This window comes from Equus przewalskii, chromosome 9 (assembly GCF_037783145.1).
Source record: "Equus przewalskii isolate Varuska chromosome 9, EquPr2, whole genome shotgun sequence".
In the NCBI taxonomy this organism is placed as follows: Eukaryota; Metazoa; Chordata; class Mammalia; order Perissodactyla; family Equidae; genus Equus; species Equus przewalskii.
In genome coordinates this window covers 39,458,479-39,475,325 of record NC_091839.1, presented here as the reverse complement: position 1 = coordinate 39,475,325, position 16,847 = coordinate 39,458,479, and the positions used below count along the sequence as shown (strand labels likewise).

The following is a 16,847-nucleotide window of genomic DNA, read 5'->3' as shown; positions in this document are numbered from 1 at the left end:
AGATTCAAATCGGCCTTAAGTCTTTGAAACCCTCCATGACTTGCAATAAAAGTTCATAAGCAGCACTTTCACCATGTTTGGTCTTTAATTCCTCAGATAATTCCTAGCCAACTCTTGAGTTAATACTAGGCTATTGAGCAGCCCACGTTGATGCTGATACTCCTGAGTTTCTCTGTGGGTGGCGATATTGCGATATTGGTATTTTGGGTGGAGCAATTCTTTGATTTTTTTTTTATTGCAGGATTTAGCCTCCTTGTCTCCTACCACAGAATGCCATTATTTAGATAACTAAACATGCCCATCCACATTCCCAAACATCTTTCAGAACTACTGTGTGACACTCAGACATTTTCCCATTTTGTTAATCACTTCTCCTCATTTCCTGCTGATTGTAGTCAGTAATTTAGGCACAGCGCTTTTTCACATGTTGCAGATGGTGGCCCTTGACAACTAAATAAGATTTGATCTCACTCTCATATGCAATGGTTGTCATTTTTCTCAGCAGTTTTAATTAAAAAAATTACCTTTACTTGTATTTCTATTATATTCACATGCTTCTTTCCACTACTTTCCTGATGCTTTCACAGCTTTTGCAAATACTGTACACAATGAAGTTAAAAGTTGTGTATAGTAGACCTTAAAAACTAAGCAAGCACAGCAAATACACATTTGTAGACTGAGACCAATGTGATGGTTGAACCTAAAATGACTTGTGCTGGTTACCAGCACGGTTGCTGGACCTCGCTCTGGAACTTACCTTGCACATAATTATCAGAGTTTTCAAACTGAAATTCATAAGGATAGGAGGCCTATGCATTATCTTAAGCAGAAAGTGGTAGCAATGCTAAGAGGGATTCTTATTGCCACTTGTCATAACCAAAGCATTTACTGGGTCTACGAAGGAGTGACTTACCTCCAAGGATTCTTTCACCAAGTACACAAACTGGGAAGTCCTAACTTATCAGTTAATGCAGGTGACTGAAATGTCACCACTGGGGTTTACTTTTAATGTGTCAATGCTTACACTGGAAAAACTGACCATATCAGAAGATACTGTTACTTCACGCAAGTTTTAATTTAAAAGGGCAATAGTGGTCAATAGCAGCTAGCACTAACGGTTAAATGAGTAAACCAAATAACAGATTTTTTTCCAACAGGTTTGTTTTATACTAGGAAATATATACAGATTTTTCTTTGCTAAGGGCAGAGGTAGGTAGAGGTGAGAGAAATGCATTTAATTACGACTTATGTAGTAGGAAATGAGTTAGTGAAAATGAGTAAGTGAAAATCCGTTATGCATTTTCTTTTTGTTTTTTATTTACTTAGACTCTTAAAATTTTAAAACTCTTATAATTGCCAAGAATTTTCAATGATATGTGGAGGATGATGGAAAAGCAAGGGAGTTGCTCATATAATTTCTACATATTATAGTCATGACAAATTCCAGATTTTCAGCATATGTACAATCTCAGTCAAATCACCTGTAATTTAAATCTCAAATCTTTGTATACAGATCACCACTGGCTGGGAGCCAGTTTGACTTGTCCGGTAATATTTGAGCTGCACACTCAGAAACCAATATCTCTTTGCAGCAGAACTGCTCATTCTCCCCTTGCATTCATTCTCTTCTTCCTTTTATTATGAGGTCCTCAATTTCAGCAAGGCACGTGGCTGGCCAGCTAGAGATTTACTCCCCTGTTCTCTCTTGCAACTTGGGGTGGTCATGGGACCAAGTTATTGTCAATGGAATATAAGCAGAAGTGATGTGTACAATTTCCACATAACTGCCTTAAAAAGAAATGGTTTGCTCTCCGCTTCTCTCCCTTCCTATGGACTGGAATGTGGATGTGATGGTATGTCAGCTTTTGCCATGCAGATGGGATAAGCCTTGTGGGCAGGACAGAGCCACAAGATGGAAGGAACCTGAGTCCCTGGATAATATTGTGGAGCAGAGTCCCCCACTCACCTTGGGATGCCCTTCCACCTCTTGACTGTCAGGTCAGAGAGAAAGAAACTACCTCATTTAAACTACTATATTTTGGGGTCTCTTCTTTGAGAGCAGCCTCACCTGAATCCTAACTAATAAAGGACATTCATTTATATTCAATGAGAAATCCACTTTCTTTCCATGTGGAAGTATTTTCTAGCTTTTTTGGGAACAAAGCTGGGAAAGGTAGGGTAACTTTTGGGAAAAAAAGAAGTCAATATTGCACCATAGGATTTTAGAAGTTTGGTTTTCTCACTGAAAGAAGACGGCACATTTATATTTTCTTTTCCAGGGACATAATTCCACTCACATTAACAGACATTTATCAAGTGCCTAATGTGTGTAAAACACTGTGGGAGTTCATAGGGATACAGAGATGAAACAGACACAGTTCCTGCCCTCAAGGAGCTCACAATCTACTAGGGTAGACAGGAGAAATACACAATGAAATGCACTGCAAGATGGGATGCATATAATAATAGAGATACAAATGAGGTTCAATGGGAGCATAGAGCCTGGAGAGAGGACTTCCTTAGTAACAGAGAAGAAAGGAGGATCTCAGGAAGACTTTACAGAAGAGATTGCACTTGAGCTACATGAGGAAGGATTGGTGGAAGAAGGATGGGAAGCCATGGGGTCAAGCTTCTGGAGCAGTGGGAACAAATGTTAGAGGAGCTCAGAAAACACAGTATGAAGAGTATGAGGTGGGTCAGAAGAGTGACGAGATATAACCCTGGAAAGGTAATGTGAGGCCACATAGTGAAGGAGCCGTGAATATTATACTAAGGAATCTTAATTTATTTTATACTGACGAGGAAACAGTGGAGGATTTGAGTACTGCAATTAAAAATCAGCAGGTCTAGGATAGTGCTTCTCACTTTAGAGTGCACCAGGTCTCCTGGAGGGCCTGTTAGAACAGAGATTGATGGGCCCCTACTCTCAGAATTTCTGCAGTAGGTCTTCAGTGGCGCCCTAGAATTTCCATTTTTGATAAGTTCACTTGGGAACTATGATGCTAATGCTGCCGGTCTGGAGATGCCACTCTGAGCACCACTGTCCTAGGAAGATGTATCTGGCAGGTGTGCGGGAGCAGAGTTGCAGCTTGACGAGTCCAGTGGTAGGTGGATCAGGTAAGATTGGTCTGGGTGAGAGAATCAAATTATTGGAGAAGAAGGGAGCATACACAAACATTTCTGTAGAGGCAAATGGACAAGACTGTAAGACTGTCTGTGAGAGACAAGCCACAAAGAGAGTCACATTTTTCTAACATGAATGACAAAAAGCATGGTCATCTTGTTATCTGAGACTGAGAAGGAGGAAGGAGGAGAAGGTTTGAGAGTGGGAAAATGATCTTGAGTTCAGGTTAGAAAGGTTGTTTGAGGCATTGACAGAGTATTCATAGGGAGATGTTCACCAGACATAATTCATGGGTCTGGAGTTTGAGAACTAAAGACGCACTTTTAAGAACCATGGGCATGGAACTAATTGTTGAAATGATGGAGGTTGGGATGGAGTATGAATACACAGGAGATGAGAGCTAAGGACAAAGCCCCAGGATGAAGAAAAGGAGGCGAAGAATAGGAGGTAGTTGGAGAACCTGGAGAGTAAAGTATCCTGGAAGCGAAGGGCTTAAACAAGAAAGGGATGGCTAGCTGTTTTAGCTGATGTGAGAATGGGAAGTAGATAGAGACAGAGGCAACGCCACCAGATTTGCCTATTGGCAAGTCATCAACGACCTTTGGGAGAGCAGTTTTGGGAGGACTGGGAGGGGCACATTCAGATGGTAAAGAATAGAAAAGTCAGTGGAAGGTGAGAAGGGAAGGCAGAGCGAGCGGATTGATGATTGGAGAGACTCAAGGGAGGGAGTTAGGAGAGAGATGAGGCAAGAGCTTGAGAGCAAAGTAGGGCCAGAGGAAGTTTATTCTAGTGTCCAAGAGACTTGAGCAAATTAGTAGGTGAGATTAAAGAAGAGTGGGGAGAGAAGGGGGTAAGAAGGAGAGCAAAAATAAGACAGAGAGAGAGGAAGAAGCAAAGTTAGTAAAAAGTTGAGAGGGGATAGATTTAAGGGCTAAAAGGTGGAGATGGAGAGAGGGCAAATCAATGTCTTCTCAGTAAACAAAGAGAGACGATCTGAGGACAGTGAGGAGACGGACGGGGCTGTGGAGGAGAGATGAGGAGCAGATGTTTAGAACAGTCACTTATTTAGGAGTGTGCAAGAATTTACAGACTTTCAGTCCTTTCTCTCATCACTCTTGACTTAGTCGTGAGTTCCTCCACATGACTAGAGCGGTCACTCCAGGTCAGCTGAGGCTGAGTCCGGCCATGCACCGTGTGGCCTCGGGTCCCCCCCGCAGTCTCCTGGTCCCAGGGTGCAGTCTAGTGTGGAAGCTACAGGGATTCCAGGAGACACAATTTCATCCTCATTTCCTGCTGGGTGGCCTCTGCTGTAAACATCGATTGTCAACTTTTAATTTTTTTTCCAAGTGCAAAACCAGTAATTTAATGCGTAACATTCTCCAAGAAAGTTCTTCAGATAATATATTCCCTCGTTTGATGACTGTACTCCATTAAGCTGCTTTAAAAGTTCTCCAAATTTGACGTGCACTCCCACTTTAATCCTGCTGTAGAGAGAGTGTGTTCGAGGCTTAGCTGGGACTCAGAATTGGAAGAGGCCCAATGTGTCTGTCAGGAAACACAACAACACATCGACCAATTTAGATTATTATTTTATAATCTTATTTGCTTATGTTTCATATTCATAGTCAAAGACCTAGGAAAATGCCCATGCATTCATTCTAGGTTCTTTTTAGAGAATGAGGAAGCGTATTGAATTGCGAACTAAAAAGGGCATGCCAGCTGTACTATCTGTGCCTGAAAGGAGTGGGCTATTTAGTCATAGTAAATGACTTTAGTTCAGGTCTGCAAGCAGTAGATGACAGCACACCACTTTTTTTTTTATGCTTTATGTAATCATGCAATTCCCAGGGGAATTTGTAAGCATTTGGAGACATGATCTCAGATTTAATGCCACACAGGGGCAAATTATCAGATATTTGAATTATAAGTAATAAGAAATTCTGCAAATAAAGATTTATTTTTGCATTTTTTAATTGAAATGGCTAAAAAAAAGTATTCACTGTTTCACCTTATTATGACTTCCATGAAATTCTGTTTTTGTATGATAACGTTTATTTGAAATTAAGTACCACAGATAAGAGCAGAGGTAGAAAACAATACACGAAAGAACAAGCCTCCAACAAAACAGAACACAACAGACAAACAAAAACCAAGACCACACATACTTACAAACTCTCCTGAACCAATTATGTTCGAGAATTAATGAGTGGCACCCCTTACCCCCGTCCACTCTCGAGGCTGGTAAAAGTCATGCCTTCTGGCTTTTTACAGTCTAAGTATGTTCTCGGCACCTAATGAGCTTTTTAAAAGCCAGCTTAAAGTCCTCATTAAAACTTGTGTAGAGCAGAGGGTTGATCAGAGAATTAACATAACCAAGCCATGTCAAAAAATCAGCCACTCCGGAGGACACGGTGTAGATGCTCAGACCTACAATCAACTCTTTGATGAAAAATGGCAGCCACGACAAAATGAACGCCCCCAAAATCAGGCCCAGGATGCGTGCTGCCTTGCGCTCCCTGGTACTAGAGATTTGCTGGCGTTCTCCCGGATGATCGAGATCATTGTCAAAGGGAGGGATCCTGATGGAGGTGTGGATCTTTTCAAACTCTGTGGTGGGGTCTGAGGTGGAGAAGTCAGACACACAGAAAGTCTGTGTAAGTTTACAGCTCGCAAACGAATTTTGGCTGTCTGTGCTTCTGTTGCTTAAGTGCCGGCTTGATCCTCTTTTCTGGTAAAGACTCTTGGCTGCGTGGTAAATCCGGTAATAGAGAATCAGTATCAAAGTCAAGGGGATATAAAATGCCCCAAGTGTGGAGTAAATGGTGTAGATGACGTGGTCATGCTGGATGGTGCACTGACTAAGGGGCAGGCTGAGTTGGCGGTGGCTCCTCCAGAACAGAGGGGGCATGGAGATGAAGACAGAGATGGTCCAGACGGTGAGGATCATCAGTCCAGCCCTCTTGGCGGTCCTCTTCCTGGCATACTCAATAGCGTTGGTGATGGCCCAATACCTGTCCAGGGCAATCACACAGAGATGGAGGATGGAGCAGGTGCAGCATGTCATGTCCACACTCAGCCACACCTCACAGACGAAGTACCCTAGCTTCCAGCTGTCCATGACAATGTACATGATGCTAAGGGGCATCACCAGGACTGCTACCAGCAGGTCCGTCACAGCCAGAGAGCAGATCAAGTAGTTGGCAGGCTGGTGGAGCTTTTTGGTGGTGCAAATGGCCATGATCACGGCTGAGTTTAGCAACATGGTCAGGGAGGTGATGATCACCAGGGTCATGGAAATGAGCATCTTCTCAGTGACGGTCTTGGGTCTCACAGCCACGCTGGCATCTGTGGTACAGTTAGTGATGTTCATGTTTTCCCCGTTCCAATCTATGCTGTGGAGAAGCTGTTGGTTATTTATCTTTAGCTGGAGACTACTTAGACTTGAATGTCTCTCATTTGTAAGGAGGCTATAACTTCTTCAGCTATGTAGTCTCTTGTGTTCCATTTTGTGTGGGTAGAGGGAAGCACCCCAGTATTTCTTCTGAATGGTGGGTTCCTGGAAAACAGTACGCTACTGGTTAATGAATGAAAAAGCCATATTCTTTTCAGAAAAACAATAATGTTTTGGCATTCCTAAATTCTTTACATATTTTTGATATGATTTTCCTTTTCCTCTCTGATTGTAAACTTCATCTTTACCTTAGTCCTGAAAGAATACTTTTTTTTCAAAGTTCCCAAACTCCTTCTGCTGGAGACGTTACCAAATTTTAAGTCTATCTTGCCACCTGAATTACTTTCTTATTATATTTATTCTTTTATATATATATTTATGTACAAAATATTTATGTATATTTTATGTGTATGTTTATATATAAAAAGGCTTTTTTACATTTGGAGACTTATGTTCATATTATATTGCTTTAAATTCTGGGACCATTACATTAAAGAAAAAATTATATTGTTTATAATAAGCAGCCTTCAAACCAGATTTGAAAGTTTCACAGCAGATATTCAACTCCAGAGGTATTTTAGTGTCACAATGGGATTGTGCTATTTTGTCTAATTATTTCTGACATTTTACATATCCCACTGTGCATTTCTTTGGAGAAAAGAGAGAAAAAAGCATATAACATTACTTTGATGTTTATGGCAAATTGTTCTCAGAGTAATACAGTAAATCGACTGTGAAACAGCATTATCTCCAAGCTCAAAGATCTCTACGTTTTAAAAATGTGTTTAGCTTTGGTTAACATTTGTATTCTAGCTCTAGCTAGCTAGCTAGCTAGCTATCATCTGTCTATCAGCTGTCTGTCATCTGTCTAGCTGGATGGTTGTGATTAAGCTGGGCAGTCAATGAGACAGTCAGTGACATTTACTGAATGCATAACTGTAAGGAATTTTTAAAAAGTCAAGTCAAATATAAGCATCTATTCATGAGAACAAGACAATTAAAATCTGCATAGGAATATTCACTGCTAATGGCTGTGGTTAGAACACCAATCAACTCTTCTGATTTGACTCTGTGAGATTAGGTCCATGAAAGCTTCAAAGAAAAAATGGTGTTTCAGCAGTTTTAAGAAGGGACTCAGGGGGTCGGCCCTGTGGCCAAGTGGTTAAGTTCTCGCACTCCGCTTCAGTGTTTTGCCGGTTCGAATCCTGGGCGCGGACATGGCACCGCTCATCAGGCCATGCTGAGGTGGCATCCCACATGCCATAACTAGAAGGACCCACAACTAAAATAATACACAACTATGTACCAGGGGGCTTTGGGGAGAAAAAGGAAAGAAAGAAAAAAAAGACAAAAATAAGGGACACAGGGACCAGCCAGTGGCTGAGTGGGTGGTTGTGCTCTCTGCTTGGGCGGCCTGGGGTTCACAGGTTGGATCCTAGGCATGGACATATGCGCAGCTCATTAAGCCATGCTGAGGTGGCATCCCACACAGAAGAACTGGAATGACTTACAACTACGATATACAACTACATATGGGGGCTTTGGAGAGGAAAAAAAAAAAAGGAAGATTGGCAACAGATGTTAGCTCAGGACCAATCTTCCTCACCAAAAAGCATTAAATAAAGTTCTCATCACAAGAAAAAAATCTTTAAACAAAAAAGAAGAAGGGAAACAGATTGATGTGGATTAGGCTGACAGACCCAATGATGTTAGTGAAGCATGACGGCAGGAGCAGATGAGATGCATGAGGTGGGAGTGAAAGCGGGCGGGGTCTTTGGGTGGAATGGGACTGGAAGTCGGGGGTGGGGGTGGGGGCAGGAATGGGAACCTGCAGCCTGGGTGAGATCAGCTCTGGATGCAATTTCTCCTTCCCACAGGGCAAAACCAGGAAGAGGGGAAAGGGTGCCATTTATTCTTTAGATGTAGAAAATATAAGAAAATGATGATTTCACTAAAGAGCAAAAATGAGGCAATTATTTTTAAAAGAGTCTGTATGTTTCTGCAGTTACATGAGACTGGCCCTGCCTCTGTTTGCATTAGGCTCTTACAGCGTCTCTGTGGACGTTGCTGGTTTTGGGTGTGCCTAGGGTTTCTCTGGTTCTTCCAGGCGACTTGCTCCACCAACAATCACCTCTTTCTTGTAAACTGAATGTTCTCTTCTCCATGGGTACCTTTCTCTCCTTTGATAGTCAGTTTAAATGTGCATTTATATTTGAGACAGGCTACAAAATTGAAAGAGTATGGGCTTTGGAATCAGACAGCCCTGGGTTCAGATTCCAGTCGTCCGCTAGCTGCTTGGGGTGCTTATCTACATTTCTCGCTGTGTCCCATGGTTTATTTTGATCCCTTTCTTTTTAGTGAAATGAAATAAACTTGTTTCTTCCTGCAAATATGAATCCTTAGTTATGCTTTCCCTGGGTTCTGGAGGTTTGTTAGATAGAGTAGTTCTCAATAAAAAGGCTTTCCCACTTTGATTGTAAGATTGAGAGAATAGAGAATAAATAGCATGGATAAGGCACAGAGAGCTTTAGAAATTTCAATTTGATAATAGAGGCAATTGGGAAATGCGGTTATGTTGAAAACATGCAGTAAAAAAAATCAGAAATAATTTCGCTTCATAGAACTCAGAAGAGCTGCTCTATTTACTGAGCTCCCATAACTCCTAATTGTCATTTCTCTGGTGACACCATTTTGTTGCTTATTTTGTAACTATTTATTTTTCATTCCCCTCAGCAGAGTGTCCGTTTCTGGAGAGTGGGATGGAAGCCTGATTGATCTTTTGAACTGCCTCTAGTTAAACGAGCAAAAACATTACAGTCTGGGGGGACTACGTTGTCAGCTCTTTAATGTGACTTACTGTTTTACTCTGTGCCCAAGCCTTTCAGAGGAGGAGTTAAGTATTCTAATCTTGTGTTGTTCTGTCCCAAACTTCACACATCCATCTTGCCATTTTTCATTTAAAAAAAGCCCTGAAAGTTTGCCCCATAACGACATGTATCACACATTCTTTTGAATGGCTGGGTGAGATTCCCTGGGGAGCAATGATAGATTGGACAAGTCTGGGCCTTGGATCGCGTCACCGTTTAAAGGTCAGGTCGGTAGGAAGACCCCACAAAGCAGAGGAGAACAGCTCCTGAAGTGGAGGAGAATGAGGGGAGAGAATTCTGTCCCGACACCTTGGGAAGAAAGTGTGTCAGGTAAGAAAGAGTGATGAGCTGTGTACATACCGCTGACAGGCAGTGGGCGGCAGGGACTTGACCATTTGGCTGGGCAATATGGATGACCGGGATGAGAGTGTGGCGCAGCGGTGGAGACGAAAGGCTGAATGTGGTGGTTTCAAGAAAGAACTGGAGGAGAGGAAACAGAGACAGTGAATGAGGGCAATTACTTCAAGAGCTGCTGAAAAGGGGAGCAGAGAAATAAGCTGGTAGCTGTGGAGGGAGACGTGAGGCCAAGGTTGTTTTCCTTTTCAGATGGGCGATTGTTTCTTTTAATGAATCTGTTTACAGTTTTCTTTGCTGCTACACTCAATATCCTTTACATCGGGAGAGAGAGCATTTTTGGAGTGAATGAAACGTAAAAGTGGAAGCAGGAGAGCAGTAGTTGGGGAGGCTGGAGTCAGTCAGTGGGGCCTGGGGACACCAGGTAAGAATTTCTTGAGCCATTTAAGGGATCATGTTGAGGGCAGGGAAGGACCAAAGATACAGCCATACTCAGGAAATGATCCAGCCTCAACTGACTTGGCTTCCTTTTACCTTCTTAAGAAAATAACACAGGGTTTTATAATCATTACCGACTCCTTAGGAGGCAGGATGCTTTCTAATTAGAACAGCGCTGGTTAAATAGAGTCGGAACATCTCTTAAATCTCTTTAGTTTTCACGTAGTAGGGGAGGAGAAACTGTAATAACACTTAACTCAAAACGCTTTCTGCAGAATCAATCCAAATGCTAATATCAACACATCAAACTTGTATTAGTCCACCGGAATGGAAAATTAACTGCAATAACCATAGCTGAAAACGGACACATCCCATCAGGAGTTGATGCGGGCACTTCTGGGGGGTGTTTAACCTTTAGTTTCTCCTCTAATTATGACACGGAAAATACCAGTGCAGGCACAGCCACATTTAAAGGTTTTTCATTAAAATTATGAATAAGAGAGAATTGATGCAGGGTCGGTGAGCCGAGGAGTCGAAAGAAAGATTTCTTAGACTCTTAAGATCTGGCAGTAGTGCTCTTTTATTTAGAGAATAGTATAAAATAGCATGGGGACAGGACCCATGGGCAGTCAGAGCTTCTGCTGCCCCAAGTTGAGGGTTAGAGCTAAATTTAAGGCATAGGTATGTGAGTTATCTCTTTACGAGACAAAGAAAAAAAAGTTAAAATTGTACCAGTGCCGGTAGGGTCCGGCCATTGGGCAGTCCCACAACTTTTAGATAAGAATCAAACGGGATTGAGTAAATGGCAGAAGTCACCACTCAAATATTATCTTCAACTAAAGACAAAGGAGGATTTTGGGGTAGGGGGTCAGTTACATGAGGTTGCCATACAGTAAACAACTTAAGTTCTTGCCTTCCCCATTAAGAGTTTACAGAGATAAGGCCATCCCCCCTTCCTCCTGGCGCAGAGAGGGAGGCATGGAGATTTCCTTCACAAATACAACTGTCTCTGATCAAAGGGCAAGCAAATTCCACTCCTCGGAGCCTGCTTCTTATCTGTAGTTTTAAAAGTAACCAGCCTACAAATCCTCGTCATAAACCGTTTTAAAATTAAGCAGCCTAAAAATCCTCATCAAGAATCACTTGAAACCAACCAGGTCAGTGTGCTGCTCCGTTTACTGGGGTGCTTCAGAGCCTCTGATTTCTACCACCCCAGGGGCAGGCAGAGCACCAGGTGAGGCGGGAATGAGCACGCAACTCATTTTTAATTTCATCATCTTATCTAGTCTTCTATTGGTTTTCAATAACTACTAATAATTCACCATAAATATTCTTTCATCTCTTCTTTGATTGTTTGTATTTTGCCCAAATTTCTTCAAATCATTTTTTAAAAAAATCTCCAATATGTGCCAATGTCTTCTCTTTTGTTATTTCAGGAATGGCAGCTTGCCCTCATATTACTAATTTTATTTCTCAACTTGATCTTCAGTGGAAGCAAAGGAAGATGTAGAGGAGATACTGGTGTGTGGGGTTCTTTTTTTTTCTTTAAGGTATGCTTTTTTTTTTTTTTCTTTTGGTGAGGAAGATTGGCCCTGAGCTAAAATCTCTTTTTTTTCTTTTCTCCCCAAAGCCCCAGAACATAGTTGTATATTCCAGTTGTAGGTCCTCCTAGTTCTTCTATGCAGGACGTTGCCTCAGGATGGCTTGATGATTGGTGCCATCTCCACACACAGGATCTGAACCAGTGAACCCTAGGCCGCTGAGTGGAGCGTGCAAACCCACTCACTATGCCACCAGGCCAGCCCCTAGAGTGTGAGATCCTTTATTCCTATTTTCTTATTTATTTAAATTGTGATTGGGACATGACATGTGGTTATTATGAAGTTATCGTATTCATAATAACAGGAAAACATTATCATTGTAAAAATTCAACCAAAACAGAGCACATAGAGTTTTAGGAGATGTTTATATATTCTGGACACAAGTCTTTTGTCAGAACAGTGTTTGTGAGCATTTTCTTCTACTCTGTGGTTTGCCTCTGTATTCTTTAACAATGTCTTTTGATAAGCAGATCTTAATTTTGATAAAGTCGAAGTTATCTATTTTCTCTCTGTGATCAGAGCTTCCTGTTTCCTAGGAAGTCTTCTCTAACCTCAAGGCCACAAAGATATTTTTCCAAATTTTTGTCTAGAGGCTCAATAGTTTTAGTCTTTATGTTCAGGTTGGAGGAGGTCACCGTGAGGATGTGACTGTGGCTGGCCATGAGCTGGACGCAGGAATCGGAGGCTCCTCAGCCCCTCCCCTGTCCTTGGAACGTATGCTCTGCCCACTCTTTCCACAGTGGGAGCCATTTTCAAGGATGCAGCTTTGAGAGAGCAACGCGGCTGGTAAACGGGACTGAGCCCCGTTGAGGCCTCTGATAAATTTGTAAGACTCTGGCAGGTACATACAGAGATCTACTCACCTCATGTCGCCCAAGACAAGCCTCATATGTAAGTCCTCTTGCTTGTTAAATGTGTTACCTACCAATCTGGAGTGGTCTGTCTCTTTCCTTGGTCTCTCCTTGCCCTCTGGGCTTAGGGCCAATTTCAGATTTCACCCAGGAAATTCCAGAATTTGCAAACCAACAGCTCATGATCTCTTTTGAATAAATGTTTGCATTTGGATGTGAGGTAGGTACTGAGGTTTGTTTTCCCCCCATATGGATGTCTAGTTATTTCAGCACTTTTTTGGGGAAAGACTTTCTTTCCTCATTGAAATGCTTTGGTGCCTTTGTTAAAAATCAATTGACCACATATGTGTCAGTCTATTTCTAGACCCTTTCTTCTATTTCATTGGTCTACCTTTGTGCCAATACAACATTGTCTTTATTACTGTAGCTTTTAAAGTCTTGAGATCAGGTGGTGTGAGTCCAACTTTGTTCTTCTTTTTCAAGATTGTTTCGACTATTCTAGGTTCTACAGATTTCCATATAAATTTTAGAATCAAATTGTCAATTTCCACAAAACCTTGCTGGAATTTTAGTTGCAATTGTGTAGAAATTATACATTAATTTAAGGAGTTAAAATTTATCCATATTGTGTGTCCTCCAGCCCATGAACAAAATAGCATTCTCCATTTATTTTGGTATTTCTTAATTTCTCTCAGTAATATTTGTAGTTTTCAGCACAGAAGTTTTGCATGAGTTTCTTTAAATTTATCCCTTTGTATTTTAATATTTTTGATGTTTTTGTAGGTGGTACTTGTATTTCGATTCCATTTTTATTGCCTGTATAGAGAAATACAATGGATTTTTGAATATTAATTTTGAATCTATTATCTTGCTAAATACTTTTATCAATCCTAGCGGATATTTTGTAGATTCTTATGATTTTCCTATGAAATCAATCATGTCATTTGCAAGTAGAGACAATTTTATTTCTTTTCCAATTTTATCGTTTCTATTTCTTTGTCTTGCCTTATCATACAGACCAGGAGCCCCTTAGAATGCTGAATAGAAGTGGTGAAAGCAGACATTCTTAACTTGTTCCCACTATCAGAGGGGCAAATGTTCATTATTCACCATTAACATGATATTGGCAAAGGTTTTTCTTAGATCCGTTTTATTAGTTTGAGGAAATTTTACTCTATTCTGAAACTGCTGATAGTTTTTATAATAAGTGGGTATTTAATTTTATCAAATGTATCTTTTTCAACTATTTAGATGATTTTATGATCTTTTCTTTGTTCTGTTAATGTGGTAAATTACAGTAATTGACTTTACCAATCTTGCATTCTTGGAAAAACCCCAGTTAGTTATGATATATTGTGCTTTTGTATATTGCTGGATTTGATTTGCTAATGTTTTGTTAAGGATTTTTGTGTTTATCTTTACGAGAGATATTTGTCTGAAAATTTATTTGCCTGAATTGATCTTCCATAGTTTTGGTATCAAGGCGAGGCTGGCCTTAAACAAATGAGTTTAAAATCTTTCTGAAAGAGTTTGAGAAATATTGATGTCATTTCTTTTGCGAATATTTGATGGAATGTACATGTGGATCCCTTTGGATCTTGAGTTTTCCATGTGAGAGGATTTTAAATTTTATATATATATGGGACTTTTCAGGATTTCTATCTATCCTTGTGTCACTTTTGGTGATTTAGGTCCTTTAAGGAATTTGTCCATTTCATCTAAGTTGTTAAATTCAGTCATAAAGTTAGTCATAATATTCCTTTCATATCGTCCTAATGCCTGTAATATCTATAGTGATATTCCCTCTTTGATTTTGATATTGGTAATTTTGGTTTTTTGTTTTGATCAGTCTAGTAGGATTTTTCAATTTTATTGATCTTTGCAAAGAATCAGCTTTGAATGACTTGATTTCCTCCACTATCTATTCTTTATTTAATTACTTTCAGCCTTTATATTTATTACTTCCTTTCTTTACTTACTTTGGTTTAATTCACCCTTCTTTTTCTGGTCTCTTAATGTAGAAGCTAAGATAATTAGTTTAAAACTTTTTTCACCACCAATATAAGCATTTAGAATTATAAATTTTGCTCTAAGCACTATTTTAGCTGCATTCTACAAATTTTAGTATTTATATTTTCATTATCATTCAGTCAAAAATATTTTCTAATTTCATTTATGGTTTCTTATTTGACATATAATATTTAACAGTGCATTTCTTAACTTCAAAATATTTAAGGATTTTATAGATTCTTTTAAAATGATTTTTAATTCTATCATAATCAGGCTCACAAAACAGTCTGTTCGATTTCAATCATTTGAAATTTATTGAGGCATTTTATGGCTCAGCTTATAGTCTATCTTGGTGATATGTGTGTTTAAAAAGAATGTGTATTCTGCGATTGTTCCATGTCATTTTCTTGACAGCATTGTTCAAATCTTCTATACATTTACTGATGCTCTGTCAACTTGTTCTATCAGTTATTGAGAGAAGAGTGTTAAAATCTCCAGCTATGCCAATCTCTGCTTTAGTTCCGTCAATATTTGAGTCATGTATTTTGAAGCTCTGTTATTAGATGCATACTCATTTATAATTGCTACGTCTTCTTGATGAATTGACTGTTATATCATTATGTAATGTCTCCATTTATCCCTGATAATGTTCTATGTTTTGATGTTTACTTTGTATGATTTTATTACAGCTACTCTAGCTTTCTTTTAATTCATGTTTGCATGGCATGTCTTTTTTCTATACTTTTACTTTTAAACTATCTATGTCTTTATGTTAGGTGGGTTTCTTATAGATAGCCTCTAGTTGGGTCTTGCATTTTTATTCAGTCTGACATTTTTTGCCTTTTAATTAGAATGTTTAGATCATTTACATTTACTGTAATTATTGATATGCTTGGTTTTAATTCTACCATCTTTTTATTTATTTTCTACTTATTTGAGTTTTCTTTTATTTATTTCCTTAGCATTTTGTAATTTTTAGCATACAAGTCCTGCACACATGTTATGATAGATTTATACTCAAGTATTTTATTTTCTTTGGAGTGATTTTAAATGGCATTGTGTTTTGATTTTCAGTTTCCACATGTTTATTTTTAGGATATAGAAATGTGATTGATTTTGTGTGTTGACATTGTGTTATGCAACCTTGCTTGACTCACTTATTAGTTATAGGACTTTTTTGCTAGATTCTCGGAGTTTTCTATATAGATGATCATGTCATTTGCAAATAGGAAGACTTATTTCTTTTTTCTTATCTGTATGCCTTTTCTTGCCTTATTGAATGGCTAGACCTTCCAGTACTACGTCAATTATCAGTAGTGAGAGCAGAAATCTTTACCTTATTCCCTATCTTAGGGAGAAAGCATTCAGTCTTTCCCTATTAACAGGATAGCAATCACTTTTTGGGATGGAATGTGAGCAGCAGTGGTGTGCGCCCCTTCTAGGCCTGGCCTACCAAAACTTCTAATGTATTATCCTTACTCTCAATCTCCATCCATCATTTGGATGGAATGGAAGTATCCTGGGTCCTGAATGACCATGTGGGGCAGAATACTACCTCTCCCCACTTCTGACTTCATTAGATGGTGATATGAGTGAGAAATAACATTTTATTTATTAAGCTACTGATATTTTGGGGTTTATCAGTTAAAGGAGCTAATATTCTTTACCTTCAGTAACACACCAATTATCCTTGGGTGACTTAATCTTTGGAAGCTTGGTGTCACAATTTGAAAAATGAGGATAATTATATCTACATTACATGTTTATAGAGAGAATTAAATGAGACAGCACTTGCTGAAGTGCTTGCACATTTCCTGAGACCTGAGAGATAGTCAATAAACATTTGTTCAACCTACTGCTTGCTGCGCATGCTCATATGTTGATATACTAATGGATTTATTATCTCTCTATTGAACTAAGGGATATTTACTTGTGTTTGTGTCTTTGAATGTTTAATCCATCCAGTTAAAACTTATTCTTAAGCAATAAAACTGATGTAACATAATGTAAACCCAATACATATTGATAAAAATATTACGCATTGTCAGTCTATTCAACCTAGTTCCTTAGTAAACATTCATAGTTTGCTTGTGCATTTGATTTTAAGAGCTGTTTTTAAGAAAATCTATACCACTTGTATCACAAGCTATG

The 16,847-nt window shown here is 39.4% G+C and overlaps 1 protein-coding gene across 4 annotated transcripts in view; it reads right to left on the bottom strand.

Annotated features, from left to right (window-relative positions):
* Positions 1–1,295: 1,295 nt before the first annotated feature.
* The window catches only part of HTR1E (5-hydroxytryptamine receptor 1E), a 73,846-nt gene continuing 58,294 nt past the window's right edge, over positions 1,296–16,847 (bottom strand). Inside the window, exons 3-5 of one of the 4 annotated variants that reach the window (XR_011543915.1) lie at positions 9,803–9,922; positions 5,345–6,680; positions 1,296–4,669 (exon numbers count right to left, since the gene is read on the bottom strand). Coding sequence is in view for 1 of the 4 variants with exons in the window: in XM_070633569.1 (XP_070489670.1) it covers positions 5,397–6,494 (1,098 nt within the window). In the remaining 3 variants the exon portion in view is untranslated. Of the gene's footprint in view, positions 4,670–5,153; positions 6,681–9,802; positions 9,923–16,847 lie in introns of those variants that run through there. The other 3 variants (XR_011543914.1, XR_011543913.1, XM_070633569.1) reach the window with 3 other exon arrangements.